Source organism: Stegodyphus dumicola, chromosome X1 (genome assembly GCF_044657685.1).
Source record: "Stegodyphus dumicola isolate Sdum_Otavi_A_Nest chromosome X1, ASM4465768v1".
Classification (NCBI taxonomy): Eukaryota; Metazoa; Arthropoda; class Arachnida; order Araneae; family Eresidae; genus Stegodyphus; species Stegodyphus dumicola.
Window position 1 is genome coordinate 118,675,311 of NC_140780.1, and position 24,869 is coordinate 118,700,179.

Here is a 24,869-nt window from a genome sequence, read left to right on the forward strand (position 1 = left end):
AAATAGGGCTTTGAAGTGACGCCACCGGCACGCATGATTTTCGTCTGCGCTGAAATTCTAATCATTTGCATATCTCACCTCCACTAATGCATGTTGTAAATCTCATGTTATTTGCATGCTTCCTTCAGGGTGTTGCATTTACAGTGGCCAGCAGTGTACTTGTACCGGGGGGGGTGTGTTCCCTAATTTCTCATCTGAAATTAGCAAAGACTATACCCTAAATCATAAAAGCATACTTTCAGATCTGCAGTCTTTCCATTGCACTAAGAGGTGGACCTAAAGTGCATTTCTGTTTACCTATTTGTAAGTAAACTTTCCTTGTGTGTGATCTTATCACAGCCTCTTTGTGGAGATATGATTACAAATTAGCTGTCAATCACCTCTTATTGTTTTCCCTGCATTTTGATGCCACATTTAACCCTACAGTTGTGTAATGTCTTGACGTTAGATGACAATTTTGAAATTGATGACTCTTTATCCAAGGAAAGAGTGACGTGGTGAAATTAAAATTTTAGCTAAACAAAGAGGAATGAGAAACTTGAGTGGAATAAGCAATGAATAAAAAGAAACTAAAATACTTTTATTCATTCGTAGCACAGGGTCAGTAACCTTCCATCCACCATGAACATAATATTGAATCTTAAACAACTTGTAAATAAATCACAACTAACTAACTAACTAAGATTTATACCGCAGTTCGTGAACTTAATCACATTCTGGGAACTGGAATAAACCAGAAAGTGTCACCCAACAATAACATTGAACACTCCTGCTGGGCCCAGGGTCCCACACCCCTGAGACACCAACAATTTTATGGTACCCTCTGATGATCGCTCATCGATCAACTAGCCCACCGCTAAACATGGACCAGTCAAGACCACCGTCCCGGCTGGACCGAGACCACGGTGGGGTGGGCGATGACAATTTAGGGTCGATGACTGGCCGTTAATTTGGGCTACCTGCCAGCACTACACGGGATGCTCCTCTCCTTAGGCTTTACATGGAATTCCAAGGACAGCAGTGACCAGACTCTCAATGGTCCAGTTTGCTATTTGGCTACCAATACCCTGGTGAAGAGGACTTACACCTCCCAGCCCATGAAGAGCAAGTATAGACTTACCCCATGGACCATCGGGAACCGCCAAGTTAAAAAATTTTATACCCCCGTGGCCGAGACTGCCTAGGTACAGATCCTAGCCAGTACTGCACAGAGTACTCTACGTCGACCCCCAGGGGAGGGAAATAAATCATAAACAATTATAAAGGAATTATGTCATCTCACAGAGTGGAGAAAAAGGCCTGGTGCTGCCATCTATTGGCATGGTACCCTCAGTATGGGCACCAGTATATTTTGTATGCCGGTTTTAAAATCATATGAATAATCTTGTAACTATCAGTTCTGACTGAAATTTAGTAAAGATTCAGCATTTGTTGTACATTATATATTTGCTGATTTTGAATTTTTCTCCCTCTCCAATGGAATTTATGAATCTTCAAGCATGATACCTTAGAATGAGATATTAATTTCATAATTTCAAAATATTGAGCATTCATAAGGGAGTGCTGCTATTTAGAATCAAAAGGAAATGCTAGCAACTTACGATTGCAGCTTTTGTTGTAGAAAAATTAGCATTTTTGAGGAGTTTAAAATATTGACAAACATCCAGTATATTTTATATATTGGTGCCCTTTAAAGAGTTAAAAGTGTTTCAAAATAGCTCTTTAAAACATTTTAACTAGGATTTTATTATGTATTATATAACAGGATCTAATCTTTTAGAGCAATGGTCGTCGAGGAAATTTTTGCAAGCAACTTGTGGATAAAATTTTGCTAGATTTTAAATAAGTATAATAAAACCAAAAATATTAGAAATAGATTTTAAAATCAGGCATATATTAATTTATGTTCCTTAGTGAATGTTTTAAAAGCAGGAAATATAGAGATGGACAGTAAAATTATACTAAAATCAAGAACATTAATGCTAATGTAATAAAAAATTATTTTGGCAATGAATCCATTTTTCATTGTCAGGCACAAGTCTCAATTATAAGTGGTTGCACAACTATTTGTACTTTAGTGAGGAATATCTGACTGCTCTTTTAAAGTTGTAAGGGCTTTAATTTTCTGGTACTTACGTATTAACGCAACCAGACAAAAATTCACATAAATTGGCAAATTTGGCGACCCTACTTACGGCAACCCTACGTAAGAGCATGTGGAGATTCACAAAATTTTCCTGCAGTTTCGTGCAAATTTTTGTAATTTATGAGAAAATAGCAGTGTACATGGATAAAGTCAAGAGTGTGCGCAATGCCATTTTTGTGCAATTCTGGGATGTTTTTTTAAGAAAAAATAAGTCGACGTGTACATGGTTACAGCGAATACGGTTTCCAATCAGTGCTAAAAGCAATAGCCAAAAGATTTCCGCCGAAAAAATAATTCTGCAACTTATTCAAATTCAAAACCGGAAGGGTTTAATTGCTATTTTATATTTTAAAACAGAATAATATAAAAAACTGTATTAAAAATTATCTGTAATTAATAAATGTACATTTTCTTTCTATTCATAATTTTTTACTCAAATTTACAAATCGCGCCAACCTGGTTGCGATAATACGTAAGTACCAATTTTCTTTTCATGCTAATACTGCGATGTATGCTTAATTTTCTTTTCATGCGATACTGCGATGTATGCTTAATTTTCTTTCCATGCGATACTGCGATGTATGCTATCAGTGAAACAAGTAAAGGAGTGTCTTCTATGTCATTCAGGTAAAAGTCTGAACATTTTTAACAAAATGTTAATGATCTATGAAACCTTTCTTTTATATGGGAGACAGATTTGGTATCTTAGTTCCATCTGTGACTTGTCAGATAATCTCGATATTGGTTCCAGATGGTTCTTTAAAAACAGTTTTATTACATCATGAAAATGAAAAATTATTTTTGTGAATTTCTTAAATTTTATAATCAGTTTAGAGTACATTTTCTGAAACATGTGATGAAGAAAACTGTGGCACTGAAGCTGTTAATTTTGCCTTTTCTTCCGGGTAACCGTTTGATTTTTTTTTTAACAGTGTGTTAAATTTTATGCATAATGAAGTCTTATACATTTAAAATTTAAATGCTTATGTGAGAGAAAATTTTCTGCATTTTAGGGGGTTTATCATTGAAAAAATAATACCTAGTGAAATTTTACAAAATTGATAGGTAGCTTATTCTGGCCCTTCTTATAGGAGTAAAAATGACACCGATGTTTTTTCTACCAGTTCAGTTTATTTCTGAAGATTTACTTTTTGGCAAATCCTATTTTTGTTTGTAAATCTCCCCCCCCCTTATAAATTTAAAGTAGCTATTCACTGTATTGAAAGATCTGTTAGAATACCTTTGGTAGGCAAGATCTGTGGACATGTGCTGGACTGCCCTTTAATAGAGTATAAAATTAGGCTTTTCTCCTAATTTTCTCATTTTGATCTTCTGGTTTGTTTGAGTATGGGCCTTTTTAAATTTTTTTAATCTCAAGTATAAAAGCTGGTCTTAAATTAAAAATTTAAAAACAGTCGTTATGAGAATCAAAAGACTGTTTTCAGTCTCTTGATCAGCAACAATTTGAGCAGATAAAATTATTAAAAAATATGTGCATTCAATATTTGGAAAGTTTAGTTTTGGTAAAGTATGCTGTTTAAATTGATTATTTTGAAAGTAATTTATTGCATCATATGTCTCTGGTTTTTTGCCACTAGATGGTGTTGATGCCTATATATCTGGCCATACTCATTCAATTGTCTCAGACAAACATGTGCTTAAAGTGTGACATTCAACTTCCATTGTTTGTAAAGATAGTTTTCTAATTAGTTTTTCATGTAAAATGGTATATTGATTTGAAAATGAGGGAAATATCTGAAGAAATACGCTATGTGATGCTTTTTTTTTTTTTACTATAAAAAAGGTAAAACTCATTGTAACAAGATACTTTTAAAATAAAAAGAAGCTTCTCTGTATACGTTAATTGTTTCTATAGAGTATGTAAATTATTAGAAGTGATTCCATTGCAGTGATGATATGGTTGATGTCATTATGCATAATTTGTCTACCAAATAAAGCATAACGTGTTCTGTGTTTCCTTTTTAATGTAAGTGAATGTATTATTTACATTCAGAAATCAAATTAAGAATTATTATAGCAGAACATTTGCCATTTATTGATAATAAACATTGCTATTGGTTTATTTATGCTTTATGAATATATTAGAATTACATAACAGTAATTAAAATTATGTTTTTACCCAGATATTTAACCTTTTAGTAATTGAATTTTTACTTTGAATTTAGGCTGGAGATTTCTCAGTTTCCTTGAAAGCTCCAACTAGAAATAAACATTTCAGAGTTCACATGGAGGATGGTGTTTATTGTATTGGGCAGCGTCGATTTAATTCTTTAGATGAACTTGTAGAGCACTACAAGAGAGCTCCAATATATACTGGTCCAGATGGTGAAAAGTTATATCTTATCAAACCATTCAGAAAACCACTTTGAGAAACCATGGCTGATAGTCTCAGTAATTGTTTCGTACATTTTTTTAAGACTGCTTCCTTTTTTTATCTCGATATATATATATATTTCATAAATTTGGGCGAAAATATCAAATAAGTGATATTAATTTTAAAAATTTATTTCAGTTGAAATGGATTTTTCATTTTTTTAGTCAAAACCTTGTATAAAAGTATGCTTTTATTAATGACTGATCATATATTACTGAAGTGATCTATAAAATCAGTAATATTATTATGTGAATTCTCTTAAATTGAAAAAGGTTGATGCAAGAGAAAAAGTTACAATTTCATAAAAGGTATATTAATGTGGGTTTAAATCAGCTTTATTATATTTTGTTGACTTTTAAAGTATTTATCTTTTTATTGGCAGCTAAGTTTATTCATCATGTGCATAGCATTGGTGCAGCTGTTTTTTAGTGAAGTTTTTACTGAACTCGACTTTCGCAGCTCTTTAATTCAGATATGCCAAATATACCATATTTATGATGGAGAAAGTTATTGTGTGATCACGGGTTGTCCATATTTAATATTTTCTATTGCATTATCATTAAAACTGCTATTTCTGAAATTTTATTTATGGTGCGAGACTGAAGATTAGGAATTGTGCATAAGTATGAACTGTTGTAATGCCAAACATTATAGAAGTTAATTTTTCTACAATATGATAAATTTAACTAATAGGCATAGTTTTAATATGTGAATATTACTTTGTAAGGAGCATGTTGACTCAGAAAGTATATACTTATTAATGGAGTTTGAATTAAAGTGCTTGGTAAGAAAGGATCACTAAATGTTAGTTTTTTGTTTACTTTTCGAACTTATCTGATTTTTTAAAAAATTTTACAAGATAGGAAAATAGGTGCCCAAAAGTAATTTTTTTACGACATTTTAAAGTTTTGTGCCTTTATTTATTCTTATTTATATGTTATGAATTTTTACCTTCAAAATTTGCATTTCTGCAATGTGTGTAATTTTATGTTTATTTTTATCATTGAGAAAATAATATCAAATGCTTTAAAATTGTGTTATTTGGAATTTAGTTAGAACTTTAATATGAAAGGCTTTGTATAACGCTGTGAGTTATAACCATGTTTATATAATTGTGTTGAAATGTACTTAATACATGTGTATATTTAAGAGGCATCTTAACATTATACTGACAGATTTAACATCAGATCATCAAAGAGCGAAGTTTTACTGTTTTTAAGTTTGAATTTTAACTTCAGTTTTATGCTTACCAGAGCATATATATTACATGTTAAGTGATGAAATTTATTTTTCTAATTTTAAATTCATACTTTACAGTGCTGTGATTTGAAATACCCAAACTGTTTTTCAGTGTTTACAAATTTTATGTACTGATTTTAATTATTTATTCCCCCTGAAACTATGCATATTTGTTTTTGAAGGAATGGTCTAATTGCATAGAAATATAATTTTAATTCACATTTAAAATTTTGTATATAAATGTAAAAAGGCCAAAAGCACATATTGTATTCCTTGTATGTAAATTGATCTAATTTCAGCCAAGCATAAAAAGCACCTTTTGCATATTAATATTGCTTACAGAATAATACGTTGTAAAGTTATTAAATGATCAAATACATTAAATTATAAACTAGTGGATAAACTGAATTTTATTTTAAAAAATGTGTTCATTTTACAATGAAAATAGACGTTTAATGAAAAATATTGATGCATTTAAATGGTAATGATCTGAAAGTTAGATTTTTTAAATATTTTAAAAAAATTTCTGTTAATGCAGCTAATATTTTTTAAATGTAAATCTCTGAATTTAAGAACATTATTTTATTAATGAAGTTATTTAAGCTTCATTGATTAAAAGTGTTTACTCTTCTTTATCTTATCAAGTTCTGTGTGCTGTTGGGAATTTGGTTAGTAATGCATTTTATGATTGCTGGAGCTAATCTGTTTCTGAAGTATCATATAAAACATCCATAGGCTGACTATTAATGCTGTACTTAAAATTTGTCATAAATGAGGATTAGCGAAAACAGTAATGATACTTTTACAAATATTATGTATACATTATTTCAAATAAGCATTGACTTCTGTTACTTGATAGTTTCTAAAATACAGTTTTTGTCTGCTGCTGCCTTTTTATTACATAGAACGTGTGCTTCAAAAGTTTTCTTTGCTGTGATATTTTTCATATATAATATAATGAAGTATCACATAATACGCGACATTAAATGTAAGTGATATTTGTAATTGAAATTTTAAAATATTGCATGGCAGTGGATTGGTAAGATAATATGCAACATTAAATATGATATGTGTAATTGAAATTTTAAAATATTGCATGGCAGTGGATTGATAATTTTTTTTGGGGGGGGGGCCCGAGAAAAGTAACAACTTTTAATAGATTAAAATTTATGCACGCGTGCACACAAGGATTGGAGAAGCTTATATGATTGAAAAAAGTGGATTCTGTTTTTCCATTTTGCTTTGCAAATTATACAAAATATTGCATCATGACATTCTAAAATGCCTGCATAATGTATATTTAAGTATGGAAAAGTCATGTTGCTAAAGTAACATAATAGCTTATGACAGTTAATATGACCAATTATATCTAATAACAAAGTCAATAAAATTTTACACCCAAGTGCATTTTTATGTAAATGTAGTTAATATATAAATGATGACGTTCACTCAGTTCATGTGTTAAAACATTTTATGCCCAAGGCTCACTGCTATTAACATGGCCTTATATAGAAGAAAATATTCTAACATCCTTTTTCTTTGGTAATATTTCTTTATGGGTTTTTGTTAATCTGTTTTTTAATAAACCTCATCTCCTCTTATTTGTTAAACATATCATTTTTATTACATAATTCTTGCAAGTGTAATCATATTAGCAAATTCATCTTAATCTTTTCAGAACACTGAAGAAATTCATGTGTGTGGACCTTGTTGGCAGTATATCAGTTAAGTTTAACATTTCAGTGTCAATATTTTCTTCATTCATCAAAATTATTTTTAACTTTATTTACCAAATAAATTTTTTATGCAAAGGATGCAACATTTCAAGTTTTATTTTGATTTGTTGTGTGGACAAAATTATGCAGCATGTAATGCAGCCTGACAGTGGCACACAGTGGTTTAAGAGATGTGCATTTATAGACTTCTATGCATTCTTAAGAAATATAAAATAATATTTTATTCTGCATGATCTCTATTTTTGCATGAAGGAATAAAGAATGTGAACTTGAATGATCAGAATATGTGGCAGCCACATAATTTTTTTCATTAAAAATGTCAGAGTAACTGAATTTGCCTTATTAACAAAAAAGGGTTTGTTCTCTCAAGGAAGAAGGTGGAATGTTTGGGACAAGTTTGCAAGAGTTTTGTTAAAAGTAGTATATTTTCTGTTTTCTCTAGTTGTTAGAATGTTGATTGTTTAATTAAATGTTTCAATACAAATATGTGCTGCAAAAATTTAAAAAAATCATAATGCAGATATCAGACGGTATGGCACAGCTGCCAACTCTCCCAGTTTTTCAACACATCTTCCGGCTTCTTGACAAATTGCAGAATCTCCTGGTTTTTAATTTTTAACCTTTACTAATAAGTGTTTTTCAGCAATAAAATTTGAACAGTTCCGTGTTTCATTTTTGAGTTCATTCTCCTATCTCTAGTGATCCTCAGCATTATTTTTCTCATAAAACTTTTTTTGATGTGAATTTCTTAATCTACTAAAGATGTTTATAGAATTTTATATGAAGATTCAACCAACTCAGTAAATATTTATATTTAATTTTACTTTACATCAGTGTCTAGAATTAAGTCTATTTTGGAACAGGAAACATGAAAATATATGCAGTGCCTTCACTGGGATTGGAAATCCAGACCTTCTAGCTTCTCATATCTCCATGTACTCCACAAAGTTTATTGGGGGGGAAGCTTTGTACCTAGTCTCCAAATCCTGGTAGTGATGAATTTTCATTCACCACATTTTAGTCAATACCACTATAAAGCAATTTTTCTAATTTTTAGAGGCAGGAGATGTAAAAAATATGCTGTGCCCCTTCTGGGCTTCAAAAGTTCAGACTTGATCGCTAGTAAAAATATGTGCGCTTTCCAAAATTAAAAGTCCATACCTGATTGCTAGTAGGATGTGCTTCAGGTATGCCTCTGGCACATGGTAAGGAGGGAGAAAGTACCTTACAAATATATGTGATACATTACTAAGTTTATCTGCACAATCATAATATGTACATTAATTACTAATTTTATTTTTACCATATTTAGAAGTACTCCGGTAATTTAAGACTTTCCTTGCCTATTCAGTATTTTCTCAGGGTATAAGAAAGTGTCAAAATAAAATTAGTGAAAGAACATAAAATGTTGAATCTGTAATTAAATATCAATATACTTCATTTCCGAATCATCATAAATAGTTGAATAAATTGAATCATGCTATAAAGCGAATTTAAATTAATTTTGAGATATTTTAAAATGTTGCAACATGAAGCCTTTTGGCAACTCCAGGTTTCTGATGGGTGAACTTCTCAGTTTTTCATATTTCAAGGTTTACACCTATGGTATTCTATGTCCCTTTTGAGATCTTTTCTCTTTCATTTTTTGAATGAGTTTTTCGTTTTCGGGTTTTTATTCATGAGGTGGTTTTTGTTTTAGTTGTTTATTTAAAATAATTGCAAAGTGAAGGTGACTGTTAATGTATTGATGGTATTTTTGTAAATTATATCATTCTGCATTTACATGTATATCAGGAATACTTCATTTTAAAATTTGTTGAGAGAAAATTCATGTGATTTGAGAACTCTTCCTTTGAAATAATGTAGCCAAAAATAACATATCAATGCTTAGTTGATTTAGTGCAGCAGTTTCATCATTTAGATAATGAGAAAGAAATTGGCTAGTTCATAATCATGGCATGCACGTGTGCTTTGATATTAAAGAGACTGCATTAGTAGACTCTTTCAAAAAATTTTTTGACTGGTTTATGTTGCATTATAGCATCGTACATTTATCATTGTGTAATTTGGAAGGTGTTGCCATTGCGTTAGGGCATATGATCTTTATTTTCCTTATAGTCTTACAAATACGTCGCTCTCAGAGTGTTACTAATTTGGCAAAGCAGATGGTCTTTATCTTTCAGGTCAGTCTGTAATACGTCAATGAAAATAATTGTTTAAAATTATTATATGTATTTCATAGTAATTTGTCTTTATTTTTAGAATAATATATCCAACTGATAATTTGCAAACATTTGCAGCATTATTATAGGTACTTATTGAGCTTGCAATATACTAAGATGTTTCTAATGCTACATCTTGCATAATAAGTACATAACCTTTGACATTCACTAGCAGTTGTATACAGCAGGGCATTCTTCAGGTTGGCATTTAGACACACATTTCTGGAGTAAAAAGCAGAAAAGAAGCTGACTGTAGAAATTGGTTTTTATTTGTGTTTAATTAATACTTTTGATGAAGGAGCTGTCATGACATTGATACTGTTAGTTTAAAAATTTAAGTCATAAAACATTATTGGCTGTTTCAAACTGTTAGTTTTACTCTATAATTAGTATCATGACAAGCGAAAAGGGATTGAAGAAATAAACATGATTGAGAATTGCTGTTTTTTTATTTTATGCAAACTGAAGTAATGTGTAAGGATTCACTTCAGATGATTACGTAAAGTGAATGCCCAGCACAAGTATGCAGAAGACATTTTGTAATAATGGATGATGTGACTGGTTATTATTTTTTTTATGTGGAAACCATTAATAATGTTTTATAGCAGTTATTGTACATAAAATCTCCAGCATTGGGTTTTAAGCACTGTTTTCTGTCATAAAAATATCATTTCATGTTATATATATATAGAACATTTGCCCTTGAAAACTCTCTCTGCTTTTAATTTGACTTCAATAGCAGAATTTATCCTACTAGCATCTTCTTTTAGGCTTTTTTTTTTTTTTTTTTTTTAAGTTTGTTATAATTTTAAGAAGTAATTATCTTATGTTGTTGATATCATTAATTTTAAAATTATATAGTAAAGCATGATTGGATAGAATTTCAACTGTTATTTGTCAGTCTTATGTAAGTAGTATTGTAGCAGACATTATATAAATAGAATCAAAGTGTAACATACAAAGTAAACAGCAGAAGGTAGGATAGTGACTGAAAGGGGAAGAAATAAGTAAACAGAGGTAATGGAGTTTTAAAAAATTAATAAAAATTTTATATTATGTATGTATGCATATTGAAATAAATAAGGAATTTCATAGTGTATATAGTTCAAACTAAAATGTTTTAGTAAATCATGATAAATGACAATGTAATAATTCATACAGTCAAGGTTTCCTTATCATTCTCTAGGAAATGCAAAATTTGTTTTAAAAATCTGTTTTTTTTTTTTTTAATAGTGTCTCAGAATATAATCTCAGAATATGATATAAAATTCCCTAAAACGCTGTCTGCACATTTTTTTCAAAATAATTTTGCAATCATTTTCCTGGTTATCTTTTATTATTTAAATGAAAAAGTGACTTCTTAAAATAGAAATTATTACTTGTTCTCGATATGAATAAATATAATGTAAAAATCAGTTCAAAACCTAATCCAATTGCATGCTAACCGAAGCAGCAAGTGGTGGTAATAATGCAAAGTTAAAAAAAAGTATTCTCAATATGAATGTACATAAATCTTATTGATGTTGATTATCATGCCACAAAGAAAACTTTTGGTGCCAGTATGAAATTGCTTACTGTTTAATATGCAGTCTGATATTCAGTTGAAACCTGTTTTGAGCTAAAATTCAGTCTTCAGTGCATTCATAAGTTGTGACGGATTATGGGGATAAATGGTTCTTAAAAAGCACAAAACTGAAATAAAGATGCATACTATACATATAATGCTCAAATACATGATAAACCTGCAATCTCTTAAAAATTCGTTAATCAAGAAAAGTATTAAAAATGTGATGAAACCATGTGTTACTGAGATCATGAGATATATATCATGCAGCCAGATTTAGATTGGATAAGATTAACTTGAACTGTCTGTCTAAAGGGTAAAATGCTTTTGTATAAGAAGGCTGGGGTATCTGATTTATATCTACATTAAATGATGCAGCCACCTAGTTCAGTTGTGGGAATAGAATTCAGTGTTTTGTGTTTGTAAATTGCTTGATCAATGGTGTGCCAGAGAGATTCAAACTTAATTATTGTTACAAAATGAAGATTTTTTTGGCCTTGAAAGTATTATGATTTATGGTGAATTTGTAAATGAAAGTAGTTAATATTTGTTGTATAAAAAATGCATGGTTTATTCCTGAATTGCATCATGTGGAGGTACCTAAACAACTAGAGCTTCACTGAATGCATGATCAGTCATTTACATTCAAGGAACATTGTTTTTCTCATCTTTTTCTCATATAGGGAGTTTCAGGATTCTAATAAAGGTCAAACTTGATAATCTTCCATCAGTTTGTTTAAAAATATGTAAAATGGTATCTTGCCAGGCACAAAATAACTACTCAGTTTTTGTACTCAAATCATGATACGAAATACATGTTTAATTAAAATCATGTCATGAAAATTTATGTGCAGTGTTATAACTTTAGGTAACAAATTGCAAGAAATATGTATAATCAGGGCAAAAGTAACTTGAGAACAAACACAAAGCAGGCTAGAATAGTTAATTCACATTTTTCATATATTTCGTCTCAGAGAACATTATTATATCATTGTATCATACTATTGTTTTATGATCATCTGTTTCCTTTTCCTGTTCTTTGAGACTGGAAGGTAAACATTCAATCCACATGCCATACATATCTGTAGTTTTTATACTTTTCAATTTCAAATGGATTAGGAAAATAAAATTAGTTACTTGTTGAAAGTAGCTCAATAAAAAAGTTCCAAAAGTAGATTTATACAAGAACTAAAAAAAAATTTTCTTATAAGGTTGTTGTAACAAAGTAATCATTATGACTCAGTTTAAGTTAAAATAATTATTGGATATTGTTCTAATATCAAAATATGAATTAGAGAAAAAATTCTAAATTTAATTGTCTCTATGTATTAATCATAAATTGTAATCATAAATTGTCTCTATGTATTAATTTTTAATCTGATTTATAATAATTAAAAAGCTTCATGCTAAAATATCTTTATGGTATGTGTTGCCAGGTGGATGTACACTTCCTAGTATTTTCTGGTTAGCTTTGCTTCAGTATAGTTATATTCTGGTTCTAAAGGGGTGGAATATGAACACTTCTTCATGCACAAAACTTTTATGGGCTAAAGAACAATTTGTATTTTTTGTTCTCTAACACTGTTGCGTTTATTTCATATTTTATCCTATATGTGATGTGTACTTACTAAGTAAATCAACCTTACTTTTCTATACCTAATGCACATTTAATTTTAAAACATTTTTTTAATTAAAAGAAAGTGATAAAATGATGCCAAGATATTTTTTACTTTGTGTTATGATTCACTTTATTATATTTTTAAATGTGTATGTTTTGTAGAAATTGGAGGAGGTTCACATTATTTGTTTTATGTAAGTTTGATTTTATTTTGTTAATTACTTCAAATTAGTAAACTATATTGTGCCGCAAAAATTTAAATTTTAAGATTGATTGCAGTATATATTTGTGTGCGTTGAATAATTGTAGTATGTAAAAGTGATTTCATTTGTGAAGTATATTAACTTTTGAAAGCATAAGAGTAGGTTTTTTAATGTTTTAAGATCTGTTTTGCAATAATCTGAACATGGCTTTTTTGTGTATTTTGTGTTGAAACATATATGTAAAAAGTAAATGTTAATAGTATGTTTCCTTCATAATGGAATTGATATTTTTATATTGTAAAATGTCTAATTTTAATTCGGGTGCATATTTGCTATTTTGCTGAAACAGTTTTTAAAATTCAACTATCTGGTTAAAGCATCATTCTGCTGCCAGTGTATGTATTTCTGGATACCTATTCAGTATTGAGCTAATAAAGAGTGACATGCCATATAAAGCAGATTTCAGTCCTAATTACAAGAATTTTATTTGAATAATAAATGAGTCTTCTAACTGCTGAGGATGATTATTTGATAAAATAGGTTGCATTGTCTTCAACTTATATTGTGTAATAATTTACATAATTCTTGAAATTTTAAAAATGTAAAATGCTAATAGTACCCTCATGTAGGGCAATAAATGTAAATCCTTTCATACATGTTAAATTTCCTTTCACTCGCATTGATTTGTCATCCTGTGCACCAAGAAACTTTGAATTTTTATCCCGATAAATCTTTGCTGTTTTTAAAATTACAAAATTCTTCACTCCATAGAGTATACTTTTCTGCTCTAGTTTGATTTATGGTAATTCATCTGAGAAGGAAAAGTCATGAATTGTATGCATCAAAAAATAAAAATTTGATGCCAGTCCCTGCAGAGTATGGCTGCTCTCTTATATTTTTATCAGTATGTTACAGCTTAACTGCGAAAATAAGATATCCAGTTTTCTTGTTTTGATCATGTGCTTCAGTTCTCAGTTGAGTTACTCCTTTTATTTCATCGCTTTTACCATAGTTTTGGATGCTAAATTGAAGTATTTATGACTGAAATTATTATAATTCAAACTCAGTTGAGAAACAGTTTCATAGCTAAAATGCTTTTGTTGAAAAAATAATTTTTGAAACAAAGCTGTGGCTGTTACTTCAGATTTTTGTATGCATATTTTGAAAAATAGGTGAATATTATGTTCAGGTTTTAAATTATTGAAAAATGATTCTAAACAAAAACTTAATATAATTCCTTTTTGAAGTAGAAGAGTAAGAATGACAATGTTAATGTGGTTATCACATGATATGGGGGGGATAGGAGAAATTTTTTTAGATGTAACTTTAGCCTTCTTTTCCCATTGGGGAGTTCCTGGCCAAAATATATTCCACTGGAGGTAATGCCCTGACTAGCTATGTGTAACATTCTGCAATTGTGATGAAAATGTTTCATCTAAAGCTGCATTCCTCATATGTTTTCACACAAGTTAACCCATTGAATATCCTGAAGCGGAAATGGTTCTTCTACTATGCTGTAGCGAATAGGTAGTAGACGTGACACTGGTTTAAGAATGCAGCTGTAATCTGTGCTTTTAATGCTACCACAAAACACGTTTATCATTATTTACCAGAAGAAGAAAAGTACTGTCTAAGAAGGTACTATGTTCTAAACAGAGAATTGTGTTCTGGATATGGGCAGCTGGTAAACGATTTTTAAATGCATCATGTTTATCAGACAGTTGATACTATTTGGAAGTTGAATATTTTAAAATGAAATTTCTTTACAAACTTTTACTCTTTCCATTGACTCATTTCATTTGTCATGCCAATTTTAAGAAGTATGTCATTTTAAGTTATGTGTTATGCTCATGTGCAGTTATTGTTATGCATTTTAAATTTTAGTGTATCCTTTAATTTTCCTTTTTCCCTCTATGCCTGTATAATATTTGACATTTCTGTTATATTTGTAATTTAAATTGTAACCTTTCTGCAATTAAAATCGGTAGTGAAGAATTCCAAGCTTTAACTAAAACCTCTTTGTGGTTCTTAATATGTACCTTATAATTTAAACATGTCTTCTGCCAAAGGTTTTGCACATTGGAAGATTTTCTTGATGCCATTATTTGAGATAAGGATAGCTAGAAGAATGTCCAACTGTTTGTAATTCCCTCACTCAATTTTTTTTTTTTTTTACTAATATCTAACTGGAAAAATTTCTAGCATCTATCAGAGGTATTAGAAAACTTTAAACTCTACATCATTTTCATTTCCAGAAAGAAAGTAGAGTGTTTAAGAATTAACTTTGTAACAAGCTCAAATAATTAGAGATAATTGCTGCTTTTTTACTTTTCCCTTCTAAATTGAAGATAAAATATGTCATTTCAATATGGAAATCTCATGATTACTAAATAAACAGTTTAGTTGCAGGTTCATTTGTATTTAATTAATAATATGTAAGATATGACAATGAAAATCTTTACATTGTTTAATAATGAAATATTTTTATGGAATTTTTTATCTGTATTAGAAAATGGAAAGTAAGATATATCTGTGCATGTACATTGAAAGCATTATTACAATGGAGAAAGGATCATCTGTCATAACTTGAAATTCTATTATTGTTTTTTTCCATGGAAGTCGGCAATGGAGAAATATGGTTCAAAATTTTGGAAGTTTTCCTGAAAATTTTAACACAGTGCAACAAAATATTAAGAAAATTCACTGTATATTTTATTGAGAGGCATCTTTTACTAAGAATTACCGTATTCTTTATAAAAGAATTTACGTTTTTAATGTGGACTCGTTTTAGGTTTGAAAGGACTCATTTTGTTTCTTTCAAGTAAGAAGGCATAAAGTAGATCTTTTTAATTGTTTAAAAATAAGTATTCAAATTAATGTACATTTTGTATCAAGATTTTTTATATTAGAATTTAAAATTGTGTACTTATCAAATTATTTAAAGTATTTTATATTTCAACTTGCAAACCAGTTATTTAACTTGTTTTGTTAAGTGTCTACTTTCATGTGTGGTTCAAATTACTAAAATTATGCAACATTTGTGTTTGCATGTCTATTCCTTAAGCTTTTTCAAAATTAGCTTAATGTGATGAATGTAGAAGAATGTTAAATAGATGCTAAAATTTTATCATTAACAGTTAATATAATAAATTTTCAGAAAGTATTATAGTTAGATATATATTTCTGAATTTTAAGAGTAAATCAAGTGAATGTTGCCACCTTTTTAATAATAATAACTATCTTACTGCACATATATGTGAGGTATTGGAAATTTCAGATGTGCTACAAATTTCAGAAACAGCCTTTTTAAAACTATTTACATATTTCATTCTATTAAAACTTTGGAAACAATATATCTGTTATGTGAAAAAGCTCTACCCCTTTTTTCAGGTAAAAAAGAAACTTAAATAAAAGAATGTAAATCTGTGTATACATGCAATTGCTATTATTTAATGTTATCTCTCTTCACGTGCCTTGCAGTAGATTAATTCCTTCCTTTTTGATAAGAATCTATTCATTTAAAACAAGAAATATTAATGCTGTTTTCATGTCTTGCCAATAAATTCCAAGGGAGTTAAAGAGCCGAGGAATTCTGTAACAATAAAAAAAGATAACAGTCCAAAAGAGTAAACCAAGGTCAAGTAAATTTTTCTGAGTGATTAAGTCAGTGTGAGGTCTGGCAATAGCTTGCTAAAAGATTATGCCTTTATAAATAGTATGTAAGTTTGTAGCATTAATAAGTGCTGGCCACTGATGCACCAGTTTTTATTTCAAAATGGCCAAATCCTGGCAATGCATAGCAGTAGCATTAAGGTCTCAGTTACTTTGAAGAAATACCCAATGGATTATTTCCTTCGTATGTTACAAAACCTCTTTGAGATGGAGCAGGCTCTGCTGTACAGTGCACAATCCATTGTTGTTTTACATTATGGTAAAGTGTCCATTTCTTTAACATCCATTCATTCCAAAGATGAAAAAGCAAAGAAACATGGATACTGATTCTCACCTGCCATTGCTTTTTAGTGTGCTGATGTGGAACCCGCTGATCTATCCTGGTAAATCGAAGTGCATGCATTCATTTTCAGCTGTTATTCTGCGTATGGATAACATTTCCAGTAATTAGTCAATAGTTAAATGTGGAGCCAATTAATATGCCTTTGTCCAGAATTTGGTCAGAAACTACTGATAATAGTCCAGAATGTATTAATCTTTATAGCTTCTTACTCCATTTCTGAATGTCCAAAGTCAGTGATGGCATATGCTGTCATCAACTATATCCTTCCCATTTGTTTGACGAATGTTGGGCCATGCTAGGACTGCAGTGTTGCCTCTATCAAACTCCTGTAACCAGCAAGCATAGATATGCTTTTTATCATTTACTATTTTCAACTTAAAGAATTTTGAGTGATTTATTCATACAAGTATGTTGTCTTTATGGTATCTGCTGGCATGTTTAATTGGCTAAAAATGTGTTACCACAGTGTTATATATGCATTTCTAAAAATTGGTGGAACTTGTACATTTTTCTAATATTTTTTATTTATTTTTTAAATTAACATACTTTAAAAGTTTAGACTGTCTTTCTAATATTTTTTATTTATTTTTTAAATTAACATACTTTAAAAGTTTAGACTGTCCATTTTTCAAATTACAGAATGAATTGTTTAACTTAGATATTAATTTGAAGAAATATTTCTAGAAGAGGGAAAGTTTTTATGTTGTCAGTTAAGACAGACTGCATTTCAGCTGGGTTGCATTTTTTTTTTCCCCCCAGCTCATGAGTTGCAGTTTCAGTGCCAAAAACAGTTGAGATTGACAAAAGTAGTACAATTTTCTGATAGTAAGTGGAAATTTATTAAAAATTTAGATATATTTATTGGGAGCAAATAATATTTACAGTTAAAATCACTTAGAAATATTATTAGGTATTAATTTTTGAAAGCATCATCTGAATGAGAGAGTTAAATTTCAGCTTTTGAAAGATTGATGTGTTAACATGTTAGTGCTATGCTTCAATACTGATTACATCATTATTGTGAAACTAGAAAGTTATTATTTTACACAATATTGGTCGTAGAAGGAATATTTATTTGGATGCCGTGTAAAATCATATGCTGATAAGATGATGTAAATGCACTTCAAAAGAAATAAATGAAAATGTAGCTTAATTTTTTGCTTGCATATGAAATGATTTCATTATGTATGTTTTCATAAATTTATCAGCTAATGTTTATTTGAAACTGGCTGAATTAATGTATAATTAAGCATGTTTGTTGATGCATGTTGTCATTTATTGTGAATAAAAAATTTGTAACAGAAGTGTAATATACCTAAAGTTGTCTAAAATATCATTGTGATGAGTGCAAATTTACTGATTTAGATGCCGGGGTGTATCTTTATTATTTATTTTTATTTTAAATTGAATTTAAGTTAATTAAGTTTATTTAATATTTAAGAAATTGCTTTTGTTAAAGAAGGCAGAAGGGATGACTGTATTAAATTTAGTATTTTTAATGCATTGCATAATTTATATTTGAAGTAAAAAGTACTCATCAGTGTAACAGCTTCTTTGTAGAAATTTATTTATTACAAATTGCTCTGCTGAAATAATTTTATCTTTCTTCAAAAAGATGAAAAGTCATCAGGAATTTATCATTTTGTGTTAATTTTATTTATTTAAATGTGTGAGATAAAGAATTGTGTGACTACAAGCACTTATTCAAGACACCATTTAATATTTGCTTTGCTGTGTTTTTTTCTGTACATATTTTTATCCTAAATATTCTATATTTTAGTATTTTTGCATCAAATCTACAGTTTGTAATTTATTGAAAAACCTGAAAATCTGGAATGTGCTATATCTGTCTTGTATCCTTTATTTTAAAAAGTTATCCTTTATTTTAAAAAGGTATTAAATTTGTATAATTTTCTTAAGTTTTTTTACACAGATTAAAATGTAATATCCCCCCCCCCACTTGCCTTTAGTGTGAATCTATTGGAAGAATTTTGTTCTTGAATATTTTTACAAAAAAACTAGTCTCTTTGGTTCAGTCAAAAATATATATTTCATTTATAAGTATTTAAATGATAAGACAGCTGCTTTAAAATGTATGTAGTTTCAAAATGTTTTGTATATTTTTTGCTACTGATTTTACTTGTCATGATAGTATTATATCAGTTATTTATTTACCTATTTTGCATATTTATTGTTCATAAGCTAGTCAGGTAAATCTGTATACTTAACTGCTATTATGTATGCATTAGCATTGAATGTTTATACTGTAGAGTAAACATGTTAGTCCGAAAGGTTAAAAAAAATGCTGCCAGTTTTACTAACTCTATTGGAAGTATTTGTTTGGTATGTGATTATATTGAAAAAATATTCTCCTTTTTAAGAATACCGTGTCTTCATTAAACATGTATTTATAAAAAAATATAGTAGTTTTTTAGTCTATTTTTTATGTATATGTAGTTTAATACATTTGTATGTCATTTATAATTCCTAGAAAACACAGACCAGTGTATTTAAAACAATGTAAATATTGTGCCAGTTGCTTCATATTGTACTTAATATTATGTGGACCTCCAAACTGCTATGCGTACTTGAAATACTGTCAGTTTAGTGCCAGTGAAACTGGGTTATCAATATCATGCTTTAACAAGTAGAGTATTATGAATTTCATGCAAAATACTGAACCAAATCAAAAATTTATCACTGACATTCCATAAAAGATATTTCAGCTGATTTTCATATACATTCTTCACCACAGCAAGGAAAAAGTCTCCTTATATTGGAAACGTCTATGTAAGTGTGCATTTTTCATGCTTATCTGATTATATATCACTTCCACTGTACACTGGTTATCAAAAGTAAAGTATAATGAGAAAAAAATATGCTCCCTAAGTTAATATTGCAACCAGTCCCCAGTGCTGTAATTATTTATGTTAATTAAATGCAGTTGAACACAGAATTGCACTTCCTTGTATAAGTTAGCACTGAAAGTACAAAAAATTTAGTGAATTACAATGTGGTGTGCAGTGGACACATGTTGGAATTCTGGTCTGTAGTATTGTTTAAATTGAATGTGGTTTCCGAGAGTGATCACTGTTCAGTAGTTATGGACCAAAAGCATCATTTAAGTGAAAGTCAAAACTGCTGATAATTGGTAGAATCGAGAGAGGTCAAACTCAAATGGAGGTTGCTCAAGATTTGAATATCCCTCAAAGACAGCCTGGTCAAGGTTGACCAAGAGCAACAAATGCATCAGACAATATTTTTCTCTCATTTTTGGCTTGAAAAACCCCAAAGTGACTACAAGGGACTTGGTTTTAGACCTTCTGGCTGCCACAGGAGCTCGAACTAGTCATTCTATTACTGCACGGAGGCTTGAGAAGGTTAGAATGTATGCAAGAAAAACAATGGTTTGTGTCCCACTCAGTCCAGCTTCCAGAGGGGCTGTTTAGTCTGGTGCCATCGTCATGCTCAATGCACCCAAGATGACTGGGCCTGAGTATTCTTTACTGATGAGTCCAGATATAGTCTGAACATTGATTCTAGATGTGTGTTGATCTGGAGATATTAAGGGACATGCAACTTCCTTTCCCTTGTTTGTAAAATATCCCATTTTTGAGACCAGGGTTTGGGGAGGAATCATATGGCTGCATATCTTTAACCTTCCAGCGGGCGCGCGTATGTGTGACATACACTAGATTTTAATTTCGCATTTTTTTTTGTAGACCAGAAGGCGCTATGACCGCGTGTTCTTGGCTATTCTCTCCTCTTCGTTCGCCCTTCTTTCAGTCATCTGCTGGATTTCGAGGGGTTAATGCGAGTCTGCAGATTTACTATTTGTATTCCAGAAATATGCGCGACCGTTGAAGTAAGTTTTTGATATATCTAATTTCCCTTTTTATTATAGAAAATCTTTATTCTTTTGCATCTAAATCTTATAATTTTGTATAATTTGTGTGCATAATTACTTTTAATGATAAAATAGAAGCACTGTATGGGTCACATACGCGCGACCATGTACGATATTTTTGTTCTTTTCTTTTCAGTTATGGCGAATAAAAGTAAAATACTCGACATGAATGATCCGAAGGATCTTGAGATTATAAAAAATATGCTTTTATGTGACAGTGATGACGATGAGGACATTATTTTAGATGAAAGCATTACAGATGAAGAAGAGCGAATTTCAGAAAATGGTGATTCAGAATCGGAGATAAGTGCAGAGGGCAATTCTGAAGAGGGAAATAATGATGATAATTCTTCCGAAATGTATATAGTTCATAAAACAGAAAAGTCATCGATTCTTGGACATGGCATAAAAAGAAAACTAAACGAGCGCCTCGTAACATATGTGTTCATGTTTCTGGAGTCATCGGTGAAGCTAAATATCTAACAGATATTTTGGATATATGGAAATGCTTCTTTACTGATAGTTTGATAGAAATCATTGCTGAAGATATGAATAAGTTTATTTCTTCTGTGAAGTCTAATTATTCTCGTATAAGGGACAGCAGAGAAACGAATGGGCAGAAATAAGCTTTTTTGGGGCTTACTTTACTTAGCTGGTATTTATCATGGTAACAGTTCTGGAATCTTGAGGAACTGTGGAGAAGGAGGAATTTAAAGTAGTAATGAACTTGAAGAGATTTTTGTTTTTACTAAGAGCTTTACGGTTTGATGACATAAACACCAGAGCAGAACGAAGAGAAGTCGACCGCTTGGCTCCAATAAGAAACATTTTTGAAAAGTTTGTCTCTAATTGCCAGAAGTGCTATTCACTTGGAGAGAATGTCACAACCGATGAGAAATTAGAAGGATTTTGAGGAAGATGTGGTGTCATTCAATACATTCCCAAAAAAACTGAACAAATATGGCATACAAATTTATGCCATGGTAGACGCTCGTATGTTTTACACATACAATATGGACATTTATGCTGGAGCGCAGCCAGATTGTCTTTTTACGTAAGCAACAAACCACAAGATGTAAGAAGAAATGTAACCGCAGACAACTGGTTTTCAAGTTTTGAGTTAGTACGAGAAATAGATGAAAAAAATTGTCATTTGTAGGTACTTTGAAAAACAATAAACCTCAAATTCCTGATCAGTTCAAGCTGGCGAAAACTCGAGAACCCAATACGAGTCTTTTTGGATTTAGAAAAAATATGACACTTCTCTCCTATGTACCCAAACGTTATAGAAACGTCATATTGATTTCAAATCTTCATGATGACGTAGCAATAGATGAAAATACCCAATACCAAAAAAAGCCTGAGATTATCACATTTTACAATCGTACCAAAGGAGGTGTAGACTCTTGTAGTTTTCTTCTCTATGCAGAATATAGCAGCAATCAACAGCTACATAATTCATTCAACGAATAATAGTGAAAAATTACTTAGAAGATAATAGCTGCGAAAGCTATCAAATGCTCTTGTGAAGGAAAACGTTGAAAGAAGAATCCCTCTCTTCAAAGTGAGCTGAAATTTAAATTGTTGAAACGAAAAGCAGAATTAGCTATTGTTGAAGAAATGACTTCAGGAAAAAAAAGATGCAGACCCTGCCAAAATGACAAGCATACTGGAATTACGAGGTTCAGCTGTGAGATTTGTTTAAAATTCATTTGTCTAGAGCACTGTAAACATATTTGTTCAGACTGCACCGATGCAATGAAGTGACTATGAAATTGATTTGTTATGTAATATTTAATGTGTTTTTTCACTTACTGATTAAAAATATAAAAGTTCAATTGAAATATTGGCAGTTTAATTTTGTTTTACTTTCAAGTTAGTTTGATAAGTCTTTAGTCCATTTTATATTGTTTTTTTGCTTTATATTTATTTTATTTTCCTTAATTTAAAGTTAATATTGTTTAACTCAATTGTACTTATTAACATTTAACTATTTACAAGCTAATTTTAATATATTTGCTCTGGAAAATTTATTTTTTATAATAGCGTATATAAGAAATACACGCGACCTTTCTTGTTGGTGCAGAAGGCGCGCCCGCTGGAAGGTTAAAGGAGGCTCTGTAACCTTTTTGGAGGTATGTGGATGAGGTATTGGAATGGCAGTTTAGACCATTTAGAGGTGTTTTGGTCCAGAGTTTTTTCTGATGGATTACAATGCTCAGCCTCATCGAGCATATGTGGTTCCAGAATGCTTGCTGATAGAAGATGTCGCTCGAATGGACTGGCCACCTTACTTCCCCAACTTGAACCGATTGAGCATGTGTGGGTTACCGTATGGCAATGAATTTCAGAGTATCTCCTTACTCTCCGGATTCTCCAAGAGTTGAAAGGTGCACATTTAGAAGAGTGATGTACAAGTCCTCAAAACTTGATCAACACTTTGGTAAAGCCTATGCTATCAAGATGTATGCTATGCATATCTGTCCTAGGTGACCATACACCTTATAAAAGAAAAATTTTTCCTGCAAGAGAGGACTTAATTTTTCCATAAATTTGGTGTTGATTTCAATATTTTGTGGATAATTTATGTTAACTAATGTTTTTGTACGGATTTCTATTAATAATATTTCACCGAGTATCAGTTGCATTTTATTTCTGTCATTATCCTTTAATTTTGATGACCAGTGTATTGATAAGTAGCTTGAAAATATGTTAAGGTGTTGCCATTCCACATGACGTGAAATCTTTAGAATCTCTGTAGCTACACGTATTTCCAATTCTCATAGGTGTTGCTATTCCTTGTAGTTTAACATGTCTATCTTTCAAATTATATATATGTCATGGTTTGGAATGTGCAGTCCAATGCTGGAACTCTTAACAGCTCTTGATGTATGTCATGGCTGTGGTTAAGCGATATAGATGAAGGCAGCAAAACTGAATTTTGACAAATCACCAGTCTTTATTTTCACACATACCCAAATTATTGGGCAGACACTTATTTAATGATAATTAAATATGATAAATTTCTATGTACATTGTCTTTTAACAAGAAATGACAAAGGCAAAGGTAAAGTGAACGTGATGTTGACAAAGCAGCAGTTAGGGAAGGGAAGAAGTCTGATGTAGTTTATTGTGCTAGAGTATTTATACCAAGTTTGAGGTATAAGTAGAGCTAATCTGTGATTGGTTAATATTAGTTTTTGTTGCCCTTTTCCAGTAGTGTTACATAACATAAAAAGATCAAGAATTTGGGAGAACAGATGAATTTAGGGGGGTGCGAGCACCAAATCTAGAAATGTTAATATTAAGGTTGGCATTTATTTTTTAAAGCAGCTATCGTATGAAATCTTACATATATATATATATACTTAACACGATGAGCAGTTTAAAAAGTAATAAATGTGCTTATTAATTTATTTTAAGTTTTAGTTAGAATAATGAAGACTTCTTAAAATCTTTGTCCTTGACAGTTTTGGACTACTGTGAAGGCAATTAGTGTAAAAAATTCTCTTCTACTCAAAAAATAAGCAACAAAGGCAAAACTCGGAATAAAACAAAAACTATTTAATGGATATGCAAAAAACCATTTCCGCATTGCAAACAATAAAGCAAAGACACATCCATTATGACCATCACATCACAAAAGACCAAATGTGCCAGAAGCATGTGCAGTGGAACCTTTACGCTAATAATGGATATGATATCCTCTAGTTGAAATTCATGCTCGACAATGGCAGGGCAAGCTGCCAATAGTGTCGTTCATTTCTTGTTGTGGCAGAGCACCCATTCCTGTAGTAATGCATTTCGAGCCCATGGAGGGTGCC

General features: G+C 30.5%; 1 protein-coding gene across 2 annotated transcripts in view; it reads left to right on the forward strand.

The window, feature by feature from the left end:
• The window catches only part of LOC118196954 (SH2/SH3 adapter protein dreadlocks-like), a 41,315-nt gene extending 18,426 nt beyond the window's left edge, over positions 1 to 22,889 (forward strand). Inside the window, exons 3-4 of one of the 2 annotated variants that reach the window (XR_015038649.1) lie at positions 4,333 to 21,003; positions 21,182 to 22,889. Coding sequence is in view for 1 of the 2 variants with exons in the window: in XM_035368423.2 (XP_035224314.1) it covers positions 4,333 to 4,536 (204 nt within the window). In the remaining variant the exon portion in view is untranslated. Of the gene's footprint in view, positions 1 to 4,332 lie in introns of both variants that reach the window. The other variant, XM_035368423.2, reaches the window with a different exon arrangement.
• The last annotated feature ends 1,980 nt before the right edge of the window (positions 22,890 to 24,869 follow it).